The sequence below is a fragment of the Callorhinchus milii genome, unplaced genomic scaffold (assembly GCF_018977255.1).
Source record: "Callorhinchus milii isolate IMCB2004 unplaced genomic scaffold, IMCB_Cmil_1.0 Scaffold3, whole genome shotgun sequence".
In the NCBI taxonomy this organism is placed as follows: domain Eukaryota; kingdom Metazoa; phylum Chordata; class Chondrichthyes; order Chimaeriformes; family Callorhinchidae; genus Callorhinchus; species Callorhinchus milii.
In genome coordinates, this window is record NW_024704744.1 from 89,882,840 (window position 1) to 89,906,617 (window position 23,778).

Here is a 23,778-nt window from a genome sequence, read left to right on the forward strand (position 1 = left end):
GTCAATTCACTTTACAGTATATTCTGTGAAGCGCTTTGAGACGTCTCGAAGACGTGAAAAGCGCTATATCAAATGCAAGGATTATTATTATGTCTCTGTTCCGTGTACCCTCCTGTATTTGCATGGCGAAACCAATGGTAGTTGGGGATCACTGAGAGGAGAGCGCCCTCTGGTGCCATGAATAACAACAACAACAACAACAACAACAAGATTCCATTTATAGAGCGCCTTTCACGTCGGGAGGACGTCCCAAGGCGCTGAATAACTAATTATCTCTGCATGAACCAAATAACAACACATTAAAGTAGTTTTTTTTACAAGGTTCTGACGAAGGGTCGTGGACCCGAAAAGTTGACTCACTTACCTTTCTCCATACAGAGAACTACCAAATAGTTCCACTCCCCCCATCTTACCCCATAGTCCTGCACATTCTTACCACCTACTGAATTATATTTCAAAAGAGTGGTTTAGACGTCCTTCAGCTATTCGATCTCAGCCCCACTGTCTCCCATTACTACATCAATTAGTTTCTTGAATAAATCCAATGCTCTGTGCTCAATCACCATCCCTGTAGTAATGAATTTTCATTTGTGAATAGAAACCATTCCTGGTGTCTATCCTAAACTTAACCTTTACACGCACCTGACCTGAACCTGTGCTCTGTCTCCCCTCTTTCAAGATCCGCCTGAAAACTTCACTCTTCGACCGTGTTACGGCCACCTCATCCCGGCCCGGAGTCGGGCTCCACCACTGTTTAAGTGCTCTGAGACGCTACACTGCGTGGAGGTCACTATATAAGTGCAAGGGTTTTGTCTGTGTGAGGTGACTGATTGACTGATTTAGGGACAGTCTTATGCTGTGGATTCTTTCCCATAGAGAATTCATTCACACTAAGTTTGGACATTCAACATTAGAGTTAGAGAAAGAGCGAACCAGAAAGAAACCGTTGTCCAATTAGTTTGGGTTGAATTCACACAGGGTTCCAGAAGTGAGGGGGCTGTACAACCCAGGCTTCTTGTTCAAGTTCAAATGTATTTCAAGCATAAACCCTTGATTTGGTAAATTGTGAACAGTATTGATTTAGGAGTCCTGAGGACTGTTGGCTTATTTTTTCCACTGATGACTGCTTCTTGGTGAACGATTTCAGCCAAAGTTCAGCACAGTAACCCTTTGTTGCTGTTGATCAGTTACGTATAATGTCAGTGACATTGTGGAGTCCTGTAGCTCAGTGGTTAGAGCACTCGCTTTGCAAGTGAGAGACCTGAGTTCAATTCCAGGCAGAGGGCGAAACCTTGGGCAAGTTTCCTTACTCCACACAGAGCCTAATAATAATCCTCCAAAACCAAAAACAATAATAAATTGGTCATTTTCAATCTACGACTGTTTGTGAGACGTTGCTGTGCGCAATTGACTGCAGCGTTCGCCCACAAATATGCAGTCAATTCACTTTACAGTATATTCTGTGAAGCGCTTTGGGACGTCTAGAAGACGTGAAAAGCGCTATATCAAATGCAAGGATTATTATTATTATTATCTATTTAATAGTTGGAATATATTGGCTTGTTGGCTAGTGGAATCCTGTGGCTCAGTGGTTAGAGCACTCGCCTCACAAGCAAGAAACTTGGGTTCGATTGCCGGTAGGGTGAAACCTTGGGGAAGTTTCCTTACTCCACACGCCTGATAATAATCCCTCAAGAAAAAAATAAATAAATTGGTCACTTCAATCCACGACTGTTTGTGGGACACTGCTGTGCGCAATTGGCTGCCGCGTTTCTCCCACAAATATACACTCAATTCACTTTACAGTCTATTCTGTGAAGCACTTTGAGACATCGAGAAGAAAAGCGCTGTATCAAATGCAAGGATTATTATTACTGTTGCTCAATTTAAGATCCTCAATTTCAAGATCCTCATGCTTGTTTTCAAATCCCTTCATGCCCTGGTACCACCCTACCTCCCTGACCTGCTTACCCCCAAACCCACTACCCGCTGCCTTCGCTCAACTGGCTTGGGCCTCCTGTGTCCCTTGTGTCCTCTGTTCCACCATTGGTGGCCGTGCTTTCAGCCACTACATCCTGAAACTCTGGAACACTCTTCTATCCCTCTGCCTTGCCTCTTCCTACCCCATCTTCAAGTCGCTCCTGAAGACCTTCCTCTTCGACCATGCCTACGTCACCTCCCACCGGCTTGGTGTCATGTGCCGCCACTGTCATGCACTCTGGGGCGCTACCCTGCATGAGGAGCGCTATATACAAGTTGTTGTTTATATATCCTTGTACCGCTTGTTGAACTCTCACCGGAACTGCATTGCTCTAGAGCTCTGTGTTAATCTGTTAGCCTGCACTATTGAAATGGAAATGCCGTGTTATTCGATGTTGTAAATCTCGCATCATGCCTCTGTCCCGTGTACCCTCCTGTGTTTGCATGGTGTTTACCAATGGTCATTGGAGATCACTGAGTGGAGATCGCCCTCTGGTGCTATGAATAACTAATTATCTCTGCGTGTACCAAATAAAAAACAATAAACAGCTTTTTTAACAAGGTCAACTACTAATAGGAATGTGACCGGATGGAGCTTGTCGAAAACGTTGGAGAAATGGGGGCGCAGTTATAATTTTGGGGGTGGTTCGACTTTTATTCAAAAGGCTTCACTGCATCTTTTATCTCCCTGTGCTGCTATACTACCCCACACACTCTCTCTGCTATGCTAACTTTGGTCTGCTTCATGTGTTGCACCTCACCATCAGTGTCCAAGCCTTCAGCCTAGCTGCCCCCAGCTGACTGGAACTCCTTTCCAGAATCCCGCTGTCTGATTCCCTTCCTCTCCATTTTGAAAACCCATCTTAAACATGTATCTCTAACTATACTTTAGGCTACCTCATAGAATCAAAGAATATTACCACACAGAAAGAGTCCATTCAACATTGGCCTGTAGTGGCTCTTTGGAAGAGCTACTGAAGCAGTCCCACTTCCCCGCTCTTTCCCCATATCCTTGCAATTTTTTTCCGTTTTCAAGTACCTATCTAATTCTCTTGTGAAAGTTGTTATTGAATCTGTTTCCACCTCCTTTTCAGGCAGTGTATTCCAGAGAGTAACAACTCTCCTCATCTCCCCTCTGGTTCTTTTGCCAATTATCTTGAATCTATGTCCTCTGGTTACCGACCCACCCGCCTACTTCTCACTCACTGTGAAGCATTTTGAGATATTCTGCTAGGGGAAAGACACTATGCAAATGCAATTTGTGCTGTTGTAGACATTGCAAGATTCATGATGACGACAGAATGGTAGCATAATCTAGTTTAGGGAGGCTGGAAAATGAAGGCACTTAGTAGTCTGGCGTCCGCCAACCTCAGTCACCATCATTAATTTTACCACACAAAGGGAGAACTGCCACACGAAGCTCAGTCCTCTTTTTGATGACAAAACATTTTTCCCATTCCCTCAACAACTTTTAGTTGGTCTGAGACGATTCCCACATGGATCTGCAGTACCATAGTCAGCCCCAAATACAAAAATAATACTCCCAATGTTTGAAGCACTTCCACACCTCTGTCTCACTCCTAGTTTAATTATTCCCACACACAGTATGTGACCTACAATTGTTATTATTATTATTACAATTTCTTCTCTACTGCTGATACAAGCCCTGAAGGCTACTGTTTTTAGACCTTTATAAGAGACCAGAAATTCCAGGGAGTGACTGGAATAATAGCTGAAATTAATTAACTGTTAATGTTTGCAACTCTGCTGTACCTGGGAACTGAGGATAGGAAGCCAGGTGAAGGTCTTATCCTTCATACTGCATTGCCTCTTCTCATTCCCTCAGGATAGCACAACTGTCAATACTTGAGATCACTTTGACTGGTGCTCACCTCGCTTTTTTGGTAAGTGCTGTCAAACAGAAACGCAATGGTCTTTTTAATGGTCTTTTTAAATCTCATCACCTGCAATAATGAGAGTGCAGCAAGGTGGGGATTTTGCCTTCAATGATTTGCAACTGGCAAAGCAACAGAAGTTCTATCTAGTCACCATATTCGTTGCCCTTACCCCAGGCCATTGAGAGCTCCTCAATTATTAGCTCAATCCATAAATGTTTCAATCTCACATTTTTACTTTGCTTTTTTTTTAATCTAAGTGGCCTTGCTTTGTTCTTGTCTCTTTTTTTAACTAATCAGAGCTGAAGCTTTTTGCTAATGGTGTGTTTCTTATTTCAGGGACATCAAACCAGACAACATTCTATTGGATGTGAACGGTCATATTCGCTTGGCAGACTTCGGCTCCTGCCTTAAGCTCATGGAAGATGGGACAGTAAGTTCCGAGAATCTTTCCTTTTGTGACTCTTTTAGGCAAGAGTAGATCATTAGTCCTTTCGGTCTTTCGGAACCTTCCTTTGACACATTTATCTCATCAGTTAATATATTTGAATACTTTTAGTTTCCAGGCACTTATCTCTTTATTTTTTATCTTTAGCCTTTACGGTCCTTTTTGTCTGATTCACATGATACTCTGGATCCAGGGAATTCAAATATATTGTCTTAATGATTGGTAAATGTGTCCTTCTCAGCAATGGCATTTTCTGCAACTAGAAAATGTAACCAATATTGTGCCCGGTATCCCCTGTCAAGCATTTTGCAAGGAGAATTATGTGATTCAAGTGCAGAGGACAATCTCCCTTTGCAATGTCATGGCCTTGTTGCAGTCATAGAATCATAGAATATTACAGCACAGAAGGAGGCCATTCGGCCCATCCCAATCAGTCCCACTCCCTCACTCTTTCCCAATATCCTTGCAAGTTTTTCCTTTTCGAGTACCTATCCAATTCCCTTTTGAAGATTGTTATTGAATCTGTCCCTTTCAGGCAGTGCATTCCAGACCGTAACAACTCGCTATTTAAAAAAATGTCTCCTCCTCTGTTGTCTGGTTCTTTTGTCAATTATCTTAAATCTATGTCCTCTGGTTACTGAGCCACCCGCCAGTGGAAATAGTTTCTCCCTATCTGCTCTATAAAAAACCCTCATAATTTTGAACACCTCTATTAAATCTCCCCTTAACCTTCTCTGTTCTAAGGAGAACAATCCCAACTTCTCACGTATCTCCACATAAATAAGTCCCTATTGACACACAACTGGGCTTTGGGACAATGAGAACAACAAAATCTTGTTCTCTTTAATTTGTACACTTAAGTTTCCCTTATTCTGTATTTCTAATGTGGGCTTGTAACATGTGCATGAAATAAATGATGAATCTATATACATATATTTGTAAAGATCTATACTCATCTCCTTCCTTCCTTCCAGCGGTTGATTTGTCTACACAGCAGTGATGAGGTAACCCAGGCAGGCAGCACGTGTTTGTGTGTATGTGTGTCTCACGCTCGCTCTCACCATCAACAGCAGTGAGGAGCACGCTGGCCTTACCAGCACCACAGTCCTAGCGTGCACACTTCAGATAACTCAACAGCCTTCACTGCTAAGTTCTCAGTTCAACTTTTCAATAATGCACATTATTTTCCTTTTAATATAATCCTGTCAGAAAACTTCACATCTTTGTGCTGTTGCAAACTGCGATAAATATCGCTACTTGATTAGTGAGCTTCTACTGCCCATGCCCTCTGTCTACTGACTGCTTATTGCTGATGGATTATTAGCACCCATTCATTCCCCCATTCCCTAAGCAGGCTTATGGTGAAGTCTGGTGGCCTGAGGCAGAGGTTGTAACAGCAGGTTGCAGGTGCGACTTTCAAGACGTTTTTTTCAGGCTGTCAATGCTGAAATTTTGATTTGAAGAGGCCAATCCTTAATTTTCAGAGTGAGATTGATCTCTGAGGTCTACTTAAAAAAAAGATAATAATAATAATTTGGTTACTTCAATCCAAGACTGTTTGAGGGACGCTGCTGTGCGCAATTGGCTGCCGCGTTTCGCCCATAAAATATACAGTCAATTCACTTTACAGTATATTCTGTGAAGCGCTTTGAGATATCTTGAAGATGTGATAAGGTGCTCTATCAGTTGCAAGGATTATTATTATTACTTCCCATCCTGCATCACACAGCTGTCTTAGTAACTGCATGGCCAATGGCTGTGTTAGTTTGGGCGATCATGGCAGATGTCTCAGTTATGACCCTTCCTCTTCCATCCAAATTATTGACTGTTCCCCTTGGCCCAAATTGGATGCCACCTGGGACTTGGACTTGTAGGTTCTAGATCATAAATTGCAACGGATCCAAACTTCACGAATGAACTTTAAATGTTATTAAGGTTTTATCTCGTCTGCTTTGCTTGGGTACAAACTTGTCGTCTCAGATGAAAGGAAGAGAGCACTTGTCCCACTGAGACGGCCAGATGAGTACCTCCAGCTGAGTGTTAGATCTCCAGGTTAGAAGTTCAAAAATCTGGCTTGTTGGGCATTCAGACTTGCCTTGAACCTTTATGGATCCTGTAGTTTGGGTATTTCTTGGCCAGGCTGCTAAGTGTTACCTCACCTTTGCTGACTAATCCCACCTGTGAGCTAAATCAAACCCGCACTTAACTCCTTGTCTTGACTTTCACACCCACCCAACCGAAGAAGAAAACGTGATGGCTGTTGACATCATTGAAGAAAGAAGAGAAAATGCTAAAGAAAAATCGTATATTACTATCAGTCCAGCCAGGAGTCGATGTCACCAGTCTGTCTATCAGTCATTGATGACTGATGAAGGGCAGCAGCTTTTGAGGTGTACTCTAGCGATTTCATTTCCTGTTGGTTCTAGAGCTGTGTTGTAGGCTGTGTTGTGGGCTGTGTTTTGTATAACTTTGACAAACTTCATTTAGTTCCTCAAATTCCAGTAAGACTTTCCAAGGTCCTCCACGCTATCTTGGCTGAGAGGGCAAATCCAGACCTCACCATTAATGTTGTGAAAGATGTGTGTGAGTGAATTCCAGGAATGAGGGCTGATATTATCCCTTTCCCTTTGGGAATTCTCTGTCTTTATCATGGCTTATCTCTTTTTCCGTGATTGGCTTTTACACTCACTCTCTCTTTCTAAACATGCTTGCTTTCTCTCTCACTACCTTGTCGTATTCTTTTGTGTTCTCTCTCTTTCTCATCAGCTCATTCACATTCTCACTTCATCTCTGCCCACCCCCTCCCCACCCCTCATTAGCTATGGTGAGATCAGGACCTTTTGGGGTCACCCCACTTTGCTGGCAAAACAAAATCAGTCAGTTTTCATCATAACATCGTGCATGTTGCAGTTACTAGTTCACCTCTATGGTCCATAATGTTTAAGGGATCAAACCCCAAATCAATGGAAGTGTGCAACTTCAATATAATGACATGACGGAGTTCCGTTCCCATTCTCTGTGTGATGAGTTTACATTCCCAGCAGTCAATCTGCAGAGGAGACACTAGCAAAGGCAGGCAATTCTTAGAGGGAGAGAAAGTTGAGGGCAATAGAGAAGATACTGTCACAAATTTGGGTTGACAGCAGTGCTGGCAGAGGACCCATGTGCCCTCACCCTTTAGCCAGCAAATATTTTTAAGGCAAATAATTTGGAGAGAAGTGCAAATGGTCATGGGGAATCTATTGTTCCAACAACATGATCCTAGAAGAGATTATGTAATAATAATAATAATCCTTACATTTGATATAGCGTCTTCAAGAGTCTCTGAAAGGGCTTCACAGAATATATATAAGTGAATTGACTATATATTCTGTGGACGAATCGCAGCAGCCAATTGAGTACAGCAGCGTCCCACAAACAGTCATGGATTGAGTAATCCAATTTCTTTTTTTCAATTACTGATCCACCATTCGACTAACAAACAGATTCCAATTTACTGCTAGTTAAACAGACATGTGGAATAAGGAATGTTGCCCAACATTTCGCCCTGCCCAGGAATTGAATCCAGATCCTCTCACTTGCAAGGCAAGTGCTATAACCACTAAGATACTGGACCCCACAAACAGCCATATAAATGTAATTTTTAGTTGTTGTGTCCAGCTCATGGGTCTTCACTCAATTTATGTAGAATAATTTGATACAATTTTGGCTGCAGTTAACTTTTCAGGACAGATCATTAATGGTGATCATATTCTGTAAAGATTGTGCATTATTCCAACCTTGTTCATCATCGTGAAGTCTTGTGGAGTGGTTAGAGCACTCGCCTCGCAAGCAAAAAGACCTGGGTTCAATTCACGGCAGGGCGAAACGTTGGGAAAGTTTCCTTACTCTACATGGCTCTGTTTACCTAACAGTAAGTAGGAACCTGGTTGCTGGTCGATTGGCAGATCCCTTAAAAAATGTCGCTCAATCCACAACTGTTTGCGGGGCACTGCTATGTGCAATTGGCTGCCGCGGTTTGCGCACAAAATATACACTTTACAGTGTATTCTGTGAAACGTCTCGAAAACGTGATAAGGTGCTATATCAAATGCAAGGATTATTATTATCGTTTTGCCATAATAATCTTTAAAAATTTAGTTATTGGAGATGTTTATGACTTGCTCCTGAATCATCCTGTAATTGTGAGGAAGCTGCTGTTGCTGTTCAATTTGTGCTGTTATTGTCAAAGCACTCAATATTTACTATGTGCGATATTTACAATAACAAATGGAGCTTTTGTTAAGCATGACCGAAGAGATGCCAACACGTCCCCACCCCCCACCTGCTGATCCTGCCCACACTGGCCTAGTTACCCATTTAAATAACCTGTATGCTTGCATCCTCCTCTGTGTCTTGGCATCCAAACAGGCTCTTGATTTAACAATGAGTACTTTTAATGAAGCTGCTCAACACATCATACTTCGTGGATTAAACAACAAATCCAGACGTTGGTTGGATGCCCCTCTATGTGACTGTGTTAGTAATTACTTATTAGATTTGGAGACATAGTCCTTCTGACATGCATTTTGCAGCTCAAGGGAAAAAACACACAACGTATTCTATGAGCACTTTGGTTGTGTGAATCTAGGTCAGGAGTGAATTATTATTAATAACGCAGGTTTACAGGTCAGAAATGTGTGCGGTCGTCTTAGAACATTTAAGGGGAGAAAAGCTAAGTTAACCAAAGCACCTATTGTTAAGAGAAATTGCTTGATCTTCACTTGGTTTATGAGGAAAAGCAGTGACTTGATCATACTGTAGAAGCAGCTACTCCACTTTCTCAAAGGTTAGTTACAAAAATATCAATTTATTTTAGCTGGTGTGACTTTTTCATATGAGGTCGACCCACAAGTAACCACTTCTGTAAGAATCATGCTGATATAGAGTCAAAACTTTGAGGGGTATTTTACCTCAGTGTTCCGAGTCTCCATAACCCGTTGGGTATTGGCGGCAGTGGCTTGGGCAAGATTGTGTTGAATCCCAGATGTGGGTACTCAATACTGAGGTTCAATTCAAACTGGTGCGTAATTCCTCTCAGAAGTCCTCCTCATCCAACACACAGGAGCTTTTCGTGTTAGCTGGCGAGCTGCACACAAATAGCATTGGGTAACTAGATCTCAAATACTGCAACGACTGTTCAGAGCATAGTCCTAGTTCACAAAGTGTAATTACTCTCCCAGATGATTCTCACTCTCCACCATTAAAATTTCATGAACTTTGCTTTGAACTATTGTGTCGATAGTAACAATTGTGTCAGCTGCCTCTTTCTGTGTCAATATATCATTGACATGGTAATAGAAGAGGAAACTCCAAGTCCTAGAAGAGAACAGAAAGAGACACAGCTGTCATTTTTCACCCTTAGAAACTGATCCAAGCCATGCTATCTGGGAGCGCTCAATGGATGCTATGAGCCTTTGTGTGAGGCGGGCAGAACAGATAATTTGTGGAAACGAATTCCATATTATAACAACTCTCTGGGTACAATCTTTTTTGCTGCAAGTTATTGAAACTCTTTTGTTACTGACTGGCTAACCAATGAAAATTTTGCCCCCAAATTATACGGTCAATTCACTTTACAGTATATTGTGTGAAGCGCTTTGAGACGTCTCAAAGACGTGATTAGGTGCTATATCAAATGCGAGGATTATTATTATTAAAATAGGTTCTCTCTATTTATCTTATAAAGCAAATTTTGGAAACCTCCATTTTATTTCCTACCTTCTGTGAACCAGCAGAAAAGAGGTCCAACATTTTAGTTTTCTCCACAAAAGTACAAAAACCCATCCCTGATATGGCGTCAGTCGACCTCCATGGTACCTTTCCCATTGCTACAATAACCATTCTCTAAAACTGCCCTAAACTGGACACAATACTTCCAACTGGAGCCCCATGAAGCTTTGCAGTGTTTGATTGCGAATAGCTAATGTATATGTTTTCTAACCCAGGTCCAGTCTTCTGTGGCAGTGGGAACGCCGGACTATATTTCTCCAGAAATACTGCAAGCCATGGAGGATGGTAAAGGGAAGTACGGGCCTGAATGTGACTGGTGGTCGCTGGGTGTTTGCATGTACGAGATGCTTTTCGGGGAGACTCCTTTTTATGCAGAATCATTGGTAGAGACTTACGGGAAGATCATGAACCACAAAGTGAGTGCTTTTGTAATTCTACTTCTGTGCAAGAGAGTTCTTCTGACTTCTATACTTTTTGTACATGTAAGATCTTTGGGGTAGATAAAGCATTGTTAACAACTATCATAATGTTACTGTCAGGACACCACCTCTTTTGCAATAGTATCACAGTGTCATCTGATCGATTACTTCTGACAATGCAGGGCTCTCTGACACTGCATTGAAGTGTCAACTTGGTATATTACCGTTTCTCGTTTTATAACATAACATAACATGTAGGAGCAGGAGGAGGCCATTCGGCCCTTCGAACCTGTCCCGCCATTCAATCGTGGCTGATCTTGTAATCTAACTCCAGCTAATAACCTAACCCTGCCTTATCCCCATATCCCTTAATCCCTTTTGCAATAAGAAATCTATCTATCTCAGTCTTGAATATGTTTATAATTTTTATGAAAATGGAAAGAAATGCTACTCCACGTGAAGGGCACTAAATAAATGCAGTCCTGTAGCTCAGTGATTAGAGCCCTCCCCTTGCAAGCGAGAGGACCTGGGTTTGATTCCCAGCAGGGCGAAGCGTCAAGTTTCCTTTCTCCACACACCTTTGTCTATCTAGCAGTAAGTAGGAACCTGGTTGTTAGTCGATTGGCGGATCGCTTTTCCGGAGATGATAATACCTATATAAAAAAATAATAATTTTGTCACTGTTTGTGGGACACTGTTGTGTATAATTGGCTGCCGCATTTCATCCACAACTTATATAGTCAATTCACTTTACATTATATTCCGTGAGGCACTTTGAGACATGATAATGTGCTATATCAAATGCAAGGATTATTATTATTACAGCTAGACTTGCTCTGTTTTGATTATGGGTCTTGAACAACTCTGTTAATGCAGGAGGACAACTGGACCTGTGGTCATCCATGCTTTTGTCACCATGGTACTTAGCTAGGATCTGAAGGAGTGGGTTTGGAATTATGCTATTGACTGCGGTGTCCAATTTTTCCTCTCTCAGGAACGATTCCAGTTTCCGGCACAAATTAACGACGTCTCTGAAAATGCCAAGGATCTGATCCGTCGGCTTATTTGCAGCAGGGAACATCGGCTCGGTCAAAATGGCATTGTGAACTTCAAGAAACATCCGTTTTTTGCTGGCATTGACTGGGACAACATAAGAAACTGTGAAGCACCTTACATCCCTGAGGTCAGCAGCCCTACAGACACCTCAAACTTCGATGTGGATGACGACTGTTTAAAGAATTCCGTAAGTGTATGAGCCATCATATTCCATGCTGTGGCAAGGCAAACCTGTTGGAGAAAAAGCACTCCGCCTTCAATAACCATCTTTCACATAATACTAAACTCTCCACTCCTACTTGGTCTAACGCTGGTTCCTCACAACCACTTTCTCATCATCAGTGACAGCCTTGGTCTCTGGAACCCTCCCCAAATCACCTTATAATAATTATCCTTACATTTGATATAGCACCTTATTGCATCTTCGAGACACCTCAAAGCGCTTCACAGGATAGACTGCAAAGTCAATTGACTGTATATTTTGTGGGTGAGAGGTGGCAGCCAATTGCGCACAGCAGTGTCCCACCTTTCCCTGCTTTCAAAACTAACAATGTTAGCTTTTTGACTGTGCCATAGATCTACTCCATTACATTTCCTCCCTGCTATCTGGTGATACCCATTGTCATTGTGAAACATTTCGAGATTCATCATACGTGAACACTGCCGTATAAGTGAAACTTGTGCTTGTGTAAGAGAGATAACAGCAAATGCCATGAAAAATCCCATCTGTCATTCTTTCCTCAACATTACATTCTGGTGAAGTAACTACAATGCTCTTTCAATACATTTTTTCCAAGTAAAACTAGTTTTATTAAACAGTACAAATAGTTCAAGTCAGTCTTCTGTGTGGTTTCAATTGTTAAGTTTCTCATCTCATGACAGAGTAAAACAATGAGTCCTGTAGCTCAGTGGTTAGAGCACTCGCTTTGCAAGCGAGAGACCTGAGTTCAATTCCAGGCAGGGAGAAACCTTGGGCAAGTTTCCTTACTCCACACCCTGATAATAATCCCTCCAAAAAAACAAAACAATAATAAATTGGTAATTTTTAATCCATGGCTGTTTGTGGGACATTGCTGTGCGCAATTGGCTGCCGCGTTCGCCCACAAATATACAGTCAATTCACTTTACAGTATATTCTGTGAAGCGCTTTGGGACGTCCTCCCGACGTGAAAAGCGCTATATCAAATGCAAGGATTATTATTATTCTTAATGAGATGAAAAAGTCTCTTAACTTTGCCTTCTGTTTTCTCACAGGAAACAATGCCACCTCCTTCTCACACTGCCTTTTCTGGCCACCACCTTCCCTTCATAGGGTTCACATTCACCACTAACTGGTAAGTGCCGCAGGTTACTTCAGTGATGGGAGAATTAATTGCAGCCTATATACTGTCCGATGGTCTGGATCATTCAGTGGTGAGAAGTGAAGAGTCTGTAGGTGGAGCATTACTATGTAGTTGGCAATGCCGGGTGGGGGATGTGGAGCAGTGGGGAACCTGCTGAGCAGAGGGAGCGGACAGGTTGATATGGCATTAGCAGGTCACAGAAGTAGAAAGGAGCAAGACCGTGTAGGACTTTGAAGGAGAGGATGAGGGACTTCTCAATACATGTCCTGTTCTTTAGCTTTGATGTTCCCTCGCCTTAATAAACACAACATAACCTCCAACACGCCTGTGTTTACCTAGCAGTAAGTAGGAACTCGGGTGTTAGTCAATTGGCGGATCGCTTTTCTGGGGATAATAATACTTTCAAAACAAAAATAAATTTAAAAGAATAATAATTTGGTCACTCATTCTACGACTGTTTGTGGGACACTGCTGTGCGCAATTGGCTGCCATGTTTTGCCCACAAAATACACAGTCAATTCACTTTCAGTATATTCTGTGAAATGCTTTGAAACATCTTAAAGACATGATAATCAAATGCAAGAATTAAGAATTATATGATGCGTCTCCTCAGTCAGTTTATCTCCAAGGACGCCCCTCTCCACGTGTCCCTGACAGTTAGATGTGATTTTATTTTATTGCTTTTGAATGGGTGAAAGATCAAGTGGACTCTCTGGGATTCAAAACTTTCCAGGCACAAGTCTACTTTGCAACTGTTGGAGTAACCCAGGATTCAAAGCAGTGGATCTGACCTGCAATTTAGGAACCATTTGTTAATCCGACTGATTTTCAAAAATGTACTTAAGGATTTAGGGATCTACAAATAAACCATTGCATGGTGTTTTCACCATAAGAACTTGCACTTATATAGGCCCTTTCGTGGAAGATGATCAATTGAAGTGATTCACAGAGGTGATGGAAGATCACAGAGGAGGGAGGAGGAGTTTGAGGGTGTTGAAGAGGCATAGTCAAAGAGATGCATTTTTAAGGAAGTTTAAGCCACCACTGGTGGCCGTGCTTTCAGCCACTGTGCACCAAAACTCTGGAACACTCTTCCTCTATTCCTCCGCCTTGCCCCTTCCTTTCCTGAATTATAGGAGACAAAAATGTTGTGAGAGAGAGAAAGGCCATATAATAATAACAACCCGCCACCTCTTGTCTCACGGTGCGCATCTTGGTTGATGCCCCCGACCCGAGCTGGCCCTCCCTCAAAATGTCCCCCTCCCTGCTCTCTCTCCGCGCTCTCTGCCTCCTATCTCCGCTTGACTCCCCCCCACTGCCTCCCTCTGCTCCAGCCTGGGAACCCTCTGCCAGGCTCATTGTGGTACTCAGTGTGTTGGCTGTCCAGCAGCAGCCATACCGACTGCCCCATTCCCCACTACCGCCCTTCATCCCCTCTTGCTCCACCTCCTCAGACTTCTCCTCTTTCAGCCTCTCCCTCCACATCCACTCTGTTACCCATGTCCCCAGCCACCCGCTCACCTGGTGATTACCCGGGGCCTCAGCGTCTCGGATGTCACCATCACTGACAAGGCCATCTCTGACCACCATTTCATCTCCCTCAACTCCTGTATCCCTCTCCCCACTGCCTCCAAACCTACTACAGTCTCACCATGGCCTTGCCCCCTCCTACCTCTCTGACCTGCTGACTCCCTACCAACCTGCCCGCTCCCTCCGTTCAGTGGGCTCCGGCCTGCTCCATGTCTCCCTGTTGTTGTTTGAAAGCATGGGCAAAGAGATGTAAACTCAGATACAGTCTCTCGAAGGGATCACCTTCAGTCAAAGCAGCTCTGACCCTCTCTCTCAGTTATCTCCAGTAATTCTTTACAGGTTGCGGATTGTTTAGATGTTTTCATGGCTGTATTGGTTTTTCTCTCAGTACGCTCTCTGATGGAAGCAGCCTGAGAGATGCTGCTGGGTCCTCATCAACTGACATTGATATAGACGTTCGGAGAACCTTAGAGGATAGCTTAGCTACGGAAGCGTACGAGAGGAGAATACGACGTCTAGAACAGGAAAAACTTGAACTAAGTAGGAAACTTCAAGGTAAGTGTTTGCGTCTTTTCCATCCTCTTGTCAATTTGGGGGGAAAACTGCCACATAGTGGACATTGAATACATTACAACTATGTGTGTCTTGCAATGCTCATTTCACACTTAACACTATAAATTGAGGTGATAAATAATTAATGCCAATGTTGAATTATTGAATACCAAAACTTTTACCCCTGTAATGCTGCAAGAATGATACCAGAAGTGACTAGAATTATGTGGAGAGACTAGAGAGGCTGAGATTATTCTCCTTAGAGCAGAGAAGATTGAGGGGAGATTTAATAGAGTTGTTCAAAATTTTGAGGGCTTCTGATACAGCAGATAGGGAGAAACTGTTTTTTCTGGCAGGTGGGTCGGTAACCAGAGGACACAGATTTAAGATAATGAACAAAAGAACCAGAGGGGTGACAAGGAGACATTTTTTTTACCCACAGAGTTGTTATGGTCTGGAATGAAAGGATGATGGAAGCAGATTCCATAATAGCTTTCAAAAGGGAATTGGATAGGTACTTAAAAAGGCAAAATTTGCAGAGCAATGGGTAAGAATGGGAGAGTGGGACTAATTGGTATCTCTTTCAAAGAGAGGCACAGGCACGATAGGCAGAATTGCCTCCTTCTGTGCTGTAAGATTCTATGATTCTGAAGTGATCTGGCATCCTATTTCTGAATTGTCCACAATGTAAGATGCTGAATCCTTACAACAACAACAACAACAAGATTCCATTTATAAAGCGCCTTTCAAGTCAGGAGGACGTCCCAAGGCGCTGCACAGTTGGGTCATGACCCGAGCAGGGGGGAAATGGTCAGGGTGAGGGAAGGGAGGGAGCGAGGAGGGGGAAATGGTCAGGGTGAGGGAAGGGAGGGAGCGAGGAGGGGGGAAATGGTCAGGGTGAGGGGAGGGAAGGGAGGGAGCGAGGAGGGGAAGAGAGTCGAGAGGGGAGCTGAAGGCACGGTCAAAGAGAAAGGTTTTGAGACCGGCCTTGAAGGAGGAAAGGGAGGAAGCAAGGCGAAGGCACTGGGGGATGGAGTTCCAGAGCCTGGGGGCTGAGAGGCTGAAGGCCCGACCACCGATGGTAGGGCGGTTGGGGCGGGGGACGTGGAGCAGACCAGAGCCAGAGGAACGGAGGGTACGGGCAGGTAGGTAGGGGGATAGTAGGTTGGAGAGGTAGGAGGGAGCAAGGCCGTGAATAGTTTACAAGTTTGATGCTTGATTTTACAGAGTCCACACAGACTGTTCAGGCTCTTCAACACTCAACAGTCGATGGTCCAGTCACTGCCTGCAAAGAATTAGAAATTAAAAGCTTAAAAGAAGAAATAGAAAGACTGAAGCAGCAAATAGCAGGTAAGATGTGCTTGTTTTTAAATATCAGATTTAAATATCAGATCACTCCCCCAATGATCTTACCCTAAAGATAATGTATGTAATATGCTGCAGTTCTGCACTTTGTTGAAAGATCCATTTGAACTCATTGAGTGTCATCACCTTGCTCTATGTTCCTGCTGATGTTTTGTGCACCACAGTTTGATGGATTTGTCACTGTTTTCTGTATATGATTCCCCAATTGATCAGTCTAGTACTGAATTACTACTGCATTCAGAATTGTTCACTCTTACTATCAGGGTTACTCCATCACTCCCATGTGTACTCCATTTGTTTTCTTTGGTGAACATAATAATAATCCTTGCATTTTATATAGCGCCTTATCACGTCTTCGGGATGCCTCAAAGCACTTCACAAAATATATTGTAAAGTGAATTGACTGTATATTTTGGGGGTGAAATGCGGCAACTAATTGCAAACAGCAGTGTCCCACAAACAGTCGTGGATTCAGGCACTAATTTATTATTATTTTAAAAAATTTAATGGATTTTTACCGCCGAATAGTGATCGACCAATCAACTAACCTGGTTGGGTTCCAACTTATTGCTAGGTAAACAGAGGTGTGTGGAGTAAGGAAACTTGCCCAACATTTCTTCCTGCCTGGGAATCGAACCCAGGACCGCTCAATTGCAAGGCGAGTGCTCTAACCACTAAGCTAGAAGACTCCACAATTGTTATGAATGGTGTTCATACACTGTTGGGATAATGGAGAAAACCTTATCACTTCAGTAAAACAAACAACCACAATAATGTTAATTCTGGTGCCTGCAAGGTCTGACTCTTGTGGCTACAGAGACTATGGCTGGGTGCCAAAGGTAGCTGCAGGATGTTACATTGAACTTCTGTCAGGTAAGCTGAGGTGCAAAAATCAATGATAAACTATGCGGTTTTAGCTGGTTAGACTTTAGCAGTCACCCCAACACATACTCTGGGCTCTCCCAAGCCTTGGCTTTTGCCAACCTATGCCTAATACTTTCCAGAATTAGCTAAGTAGGAGAGAGAGAGTGCGCATTCCGTTTGAACAATCTATCTCTGGGATTTCCATGTGTACATGGGATGCATGGAAATCTCAGTTTGGATACTCCTAAGCATGGTGATGGGTTTCTGCATGTGTCAGATGCCCAGCTGAGCAAAAAAAATGATGCAAGGATAAAGGGTGTTTTGGTTTCCTTTTCTCAAAGCTTTGAACAGAAGTGGAGGGAGAACAGTTTAACAGTTCAGTGAATATCATCACTGAGTGAAAGAGAAAAGCAAATTGTAGCAGATTATTGGAATGGAGCCAACATGTCCTGTCGTCTTCTGCTGTTCTTTGGTAGAGGGAGGAGCTTTGGTCCTTTGATCCTCATGGTTGGTTCAATTCCATGATTACTTTTGAAAAAAACACAAAGAAATGTGAGGTCTGAGACTGGTGCACCTTGTTGCCTCTTTAGTTATCAAGTTGATTCATGTTTCAGAGCTATTGCGTTAGGAACAAAAGAAGGAACAGAAGCACATAGCTTCACCCACAAAATATACAGTCAATTCACTTTACACCATTGAGACTGTGAAGCACTTTGAGATGGCTAGAAAATATGATAATGCAGTATATCAAATGCAAGGATTATTATTGTTATATTTTATTAGATCCTTTGAATCCCGTTTCTGATCTGGATTAGGAAATTGTAGTTGGAAACACAGTGAACCCTCATAGGACAGTCTTGTCTTTAAAATTGTTCAGGTTCCCACCATATGTTTGGGACATGCTCTATCTTAAGCACAAAACAATATACATTTGGGATTCTTACTTGGAAAAGGCTAGGTGTGGAAAATGGAAGTAAAGGTTTTCTTGAGATTTAAGGTTAAGGCATTTCACAGGGTACAAGAAACATTGTTTGGATTATACAACAACAACGTGCATTTGTATAGCGCTCTTCACACAGGGTAGCATCCTGGAGCGCTTGACAGTAGCTGAGTCTGACCCCGAGCCAGGGGGTGAGGTGACCAAAGCATAATCAAAAAGGAATGTCTTTAGGTGGGATTTGAAAGTGGGAAGGGAGGGGGCAAACTGGAGGGATTGAGTGAGAGAGTTCCAGAGTTTCTGGGCGTAGTGGCAGAAGATACGGCCACCGATGGTGGAACAGAGGGGAAGAAGGACAAACAGGATGCCGGAGCCAGCCAAGCGGAGATGGAGTGGGGAGAAAGCATAGGTGCGAGGGAATAAAATGATTTGAAAACGAGATGATCTTGAAATTCACTATCTTACATCTGAATGCTTCCTCCCTTTAACCCCCCCTATCGTAAATATTTCTCTTTGTCCAGCAAGCTGACTTCCTGCCCTTTAAATCTTTTCTCATATCTGATACGTTGAACATTTATGCTTCAAACCTATTCCTGTGTATGACAACCTGAACAGAGCTGTTCCACAAAAGGAAGATGTGCAATATTTTCAGTATCATTATTGACTCTTGTCCTCCCGGATTTTTAACTCGAGGCTCAAAAACCACTGGGACAGCATTTTATGAAAGCCGCTATAGTGCATCTGTCTCTTCCCCCCCCTCCCCTCTCTCGCTATCTTCTCTCTTTCCTTCTTTATCTTCTCCCCCCACCATTTCCCACAATATAACACAGTAAAATAATAATTTTGCATTTGATATAATGCCTATCGCATCGTCAGTGTGTCAGAGTTTTACAGGATTTACTGTAAAGTCTAGTGACTGTATTTTGAAGACAAATGTGGCAGCCAGTTTGCACACAGGAATGTCCCATAAACAGCTATGATTTTCATCTGAGATATTGGTTAGCCAGGACATTGGGAGGAACTCCCTTTTCTTTTTGAATAGTGTCATGGAATCTTTAACGGGCACTTGAAAATGCAGACAGGACCTCGTTTTAATGTTTCATCCGAAAGAGAACACCTCTCACAATGCAGCCCAGCCCCAGGACTGCCCTGGAGCATGAGCAGAGACTGTGGGTTTAAAATCCTGGTGTGAGGCTTGAACCCACAAGCTTGTGAATCAGGTGAGAGTGCCGTAGCTTAGTGATTAGAGCACTCGCCTCGCAAGTGAGAGGACCTGGGTTCAATTCCCGGGGCAGGATGAAACATTGGGCTAGTTTCCTTACTCCACACGCCTCTGTTTACCTAGCAGTAAGTAAGTAAGTTAGTCGATTGGCGGATCGCTTTTTCAGAGTTAATAATCCCTTAAAAAAAATTAGTCTCTCAATCCACAACCGTTTGTGGGACACTGCTGTGTGCAATTAGCTGCTCTATTTTGCCCGCAAAATACACAATCAATTCACTTTAATAGTATATTCTGTGAAGCGCTTTGAGAAGTCTCGAAGACATGATAAAGGGTATATCAAATGCAAGGATTATTAGTTTTATTAGTGCCTGTTAGTGCTACCTACCAGCGGAACCAGGCTGACACCCGGGTGAGTATCAACAGAAGAGTGAAATCAGCCGAGTAGAATATTTGATGGACATTCTTACTTTTTTACATGTAAGGAACTTCTGCTCCATTGCAGTGTTTTCCACACTGCTGAATAGTGCTCCGGGACGCTACCCCGCGTGAGGGGGGGGGGGTTTTAATGCAAGTTGTTGTTGTTGAATATAATATAATGTGTGAATTTCAATTGAACATGTATTGTAACTGGCTACTTTTTACTGACTGATCCCATAGCACATGTTATGACCGGCAGCAAGCAATGTAAATATAACGTAAAAGAGATCTTGCATTTTTACAGTTAATTATCAAACCGAGACATCTCAAAACACTTCAAACTAATGCAAGTGGTACAGGTCAACAGTATAACTTTTGCAGGTCAACAAAGGGTTCCCTTAAATCTAGCTGTGAACCTCTTCTTTCTTACAGTATCCCTTTACTGTCCACTGCTCGCTGTGTATGGTTGATTCTTGTTGCTTTATATGAAAAGGTTCTGCTCACCGGGTTCTTCATTCTAAACTCCTATGGGGAATTTGATAATCACAATATCGCTTGTATTCACTCAGCAAGCAGATGACAACTGCATGTGCTTCTAATTTGGGAGGGGATTAGGAATCAGGGTTATATTTTGGGCTGCAAGTTATAAAATTTGTTCATTGCCAAGTACACAAAGGATCATGTCAACTCATTGCAAAGATTGAACTAAACTCAGGGAATGTTTGTACAAAATTGTGCTTCTCAAGTACAAATTATCTTTAGTCTTAGCAGAATAAATTTCTTCAAACTTTTCTGTGCCACATTTGTCAATATTTAAGGGCTTTACTGTGAATACATCTTTCTGCACAAGTCTTTGCTCCAATTTTCACTTACTGGAAATCTGGGATCCAAACCTCATCGCTCAGTTGGTAGTACTCTTGCTTCTGAGTCAGAAGGTTGTGGGTTCAAACCACATGTTGGGACTTCAGACTCACAAAGTCTAGGCTGACACTCCAATGCAGTGCTGGGAGTGTGCTGTATTGTTAGAGATGCTGCTTTTAATGTCTGGTTAAACTGGAATCCCATCTGCCTGTTCAGGTGACACTGTTCAAAAAGAGAAGAGAGTTCTCCCAGTGTCCCACTCAACAATCCCCCAGATAAAATTGGCTGTTCACTTCACGTCTTTTGTGGAACATTGCTGTGTGCAAATTGGCTCCCGCGTTTACCTACAAATAGTTATCACATGTTATGGTAAAATCCTGTCACTGGGGTCAGGGACTCATCCCACTCAGCTCCTGTTAACCCAGCAAGCCAAAGCCCTAACGGGTAGGGTGGTCCTCGCTGGATAAGCAGTAGAAGAAAGTTTGCCAGACAGCAATATCAATGGTAAGCTTTGTGGTTTTAGCTGGTTAGACTCCCAACAGTTACCCCAATGCACACTCTGGGTTCCCCAAGCCTTGAATCTTGCCTTCCTGCGCCTAATACTTTCCGGAATTAGGTAAACAGGATGTGTCTCTCCAGGGAGAGAGTGAGCATTGCATTCCAACAATCTATCTTCCATGTGTAGATGGAATGCATGGAATTCTCAGCTTTGGAGCCTATTAAGCAGCATGGTCCAACTGGGCCGCATCCAGCCCGGTGGATGATTTTATCCGCTCCCGAGACCATTTCCAACATCCGCTCCCTCCCTCCCTGGTGAACGTCCTCCCAGGGCAGCGGCAGGAACCAGCGGTTGAGAAGACATAGCGTGGAGAGTGGAAATAATATCAGCCGTTATTGCAGTCTGTCAGGAAGGCAAGTGGGTCTCCTTTTCCACCGCGTCCTTAGCAACCGCCTGCAATAGTGACCTGTGTGGTTGATTGGGAGAGAGAAGGATTGAGAGGTGGGGAAGAGGGTGGGGGGGAAAGGGAGTGATTAATTAAGAGAAGGGGAGGAGAGAGTGTGTGTGGGAGAGAAGCATGAGAACTGGGGAGTGAGAGACTGTGTGAGAGAGGGGCTGGGTGGGGGTAGAGAATGATTGCCAGAGAGGGGGAGAGAGAGATAGTGACTGAGAGCAGGAGGGAACAGAGAGAGAGTGCGAAAAGGGGGAGATACTCAGAGTGTGGGAGACCAAGTAGGAAAGAGGGAGAGAGTGTGGGAAAGAGGGAGAGAGTGTGGGAAAGAGGGAGAGAGTGTGGGAAAGAGGGAGAGACTGTGGGAAAGAGGGAGGGAGTGTGGGAAAGAGGGAGAGAGTGTAGGAAATAGGGAAGAGAAACAGTGGGAAAGAGGGAAGAGAGAGTGTGGGAAAGAGGGAAGAGAGAGTGTGGGAAAGAGGGAAGAGAGAGTGGGAAAGAGGGAAGAGAGATGTGGGAAAGAGGGAAGAGAGAGTAAGAGAGGGAAGAGAGAGAGAGGAGGAATGAGAGCATGTGAGAGAGAGTGGGTGAGAGAAAGAGGGTAGAGAGAGGAAGAGGGTGTGAGTGAGGGAGAGAAACAAAAAGAATGAGAGCAGAGAGAGAGAGAGGAGAAGAGGGGGCAGTGTTTTGTGGATCACTGTCAGGACAGATGATCTCCCCTTCATAAACCTATATCTTTTATTCTGTTATTACTGTTCAGATGCTCCATGATCTTATATTTAATAAAGCGTCTCATAACTTTACCCACAATGGACGTCAAACTCACTGGTAAACGTTGTTATGTTGCTGGTAGGAAAACACAAAACATTGCTCATTCAGCCCGCGGACCTTTCTCAAATAGGGAATCCGGCCCGTGACAGCCAAAAGGTTGAACCACCCTGATCTTAAACATGGTGATGGGTTTCCACGTGTGTCGGACACCCGGCGACCAGAAAACAAACAAAAATCCTGTGAAGCACTTTGAGTCAAGCTCACGATTTGAAAGGCATTATATCAAATGAAAATGATTACTAATGTGTTTTTAGTTTTCAGTTGTTAGCTTTATAGACTTTTTATGCCTCAATTGCTCCTTTAATTTAGGGCTTTAACTTCGGCCAATATTCTGGGCATCTGTGCATTCTCCATTCTGCCCTATCTAGTAAAGCTTTCTCTGCTCTACATCTTTTACCCACTCATCTTCAACAGATTAACAATGTGCACTTTTGCACCTCCTATAGCAGTCAGCTTCACGAGAGTCGTAACATTATAATGTCATATTTCAAAACTGTGGACAATTGAGTTGTCGCAGTCTGGAAGGAGGAAAGCAGAGAGACACAACGTGCTGGATTTTATCTTTCATACATTTTATTTTTCAAAACTTTAATTACCTTTGGTGATGAACTACTTTATATTTATAAATAATATAATAATAATCCTTGTATTTGATATAGTGCCTTATCACGTTTTCGAAATGTCTCAAAGCGCTTCGCAGAATATACTGTAAAGTGAATTGGCTGTATATTTTGTGGGCGAAATGTGGCATTTAATTACGCACAGCATTGTCCCACAAACACTCGTGGATTCAGTGACCAAATTAATATTATTATTATTTTTTTAAGGGTTTATTACCCCTGGAAAAGTGATCCTCCAATTGGCTAACAACAGGGTTCCTACTTACTGTTAGGTAAACAGAGGATGTGGAGTAAGGAAACTTACCCAATGTTTTGCCCTGCCCAGAAATCAAACCCGGGTCCTCTCGCTTGCGAGACGAGCACTCTGATCACTAAGCTGCAGGACTCCACAGTTTATTTGTTTAAACATAGTAAGTGCAAAGGCTTGTTGGGAACATAAGGTGTTGTGCTAACTGTTCTGCTCCCTCCAGACTCTGGACAGCTCGAGCAGCGGCTGGAAGACGCAAGTGTCATGAGGCGAGATCTGGAAGAGGCAACCAGGCAAATGAAAGCGTTTGAGAAGCAGATGAAGGCACTTAAGCAGGAAAAGAATGATCTACACAAGGTAATTGCCCATTCAGAGAATATATAAGGGGTGTCTCAGACTATCCTATGCATTAATGCTTTGGTTCTCAGGTTGAGGGCATGACAATAGCTCCACACTAGCTAGGCTCGTC

The 23,778-nt window shown here is 43.1% G+C and overlaps 1 protein-coding gene across 9 annotated transcripts in view; it reads left to right on the plus strand.

The window, feature by feature from the left end:
- LOC103187627 (serine/threonine-protein kinase MRCK alpha) overlaps positions 1-23,778 on the plus strand; it is a 237,968-nt gene that overhangs the window by 148,645 nt on the left and 65,545 nt on the right. For 5 of the 9 annotated variants that reach the window (XM_042332764.1, XM_042332767.1, XM_042332769.1 and 2 more), the window contains exons 6-12: positions 4,215-4,308; positions 10,311-10,511; positions 11,509-11,757; positions 12,825-12,904; positions 14,832-14,998; positions 16,223-16,345; positions 23,533-23,666. In XM_042332764.1, the coding sequence (XP_042188698.1) occupies positions 4,215-4,308; positions 10,311-10,511; positions 11,509-11,757; positions 12,825-12,904; positions 14,832-14,998; positions 16,223-16,345; positions 23,533-23,666 (1,048 nt within the window). Of the gene's footprint in view, positions 1-4,214; positions 4,309-5,297; positions 5,328-10,310; positions 10,512-11,508; positions 11,758-12,824; positions 12,905-14,831; positions 14,999-16,222; positions 16,346-23,532; positions 23,667-23,778 lie in introns of all 9 variants that reach the window. The other 4 variants (XM_042332763.1, XM_042332762.1, XM_042332765.1 and 1 more) reach the window with 1 other exon arrangement.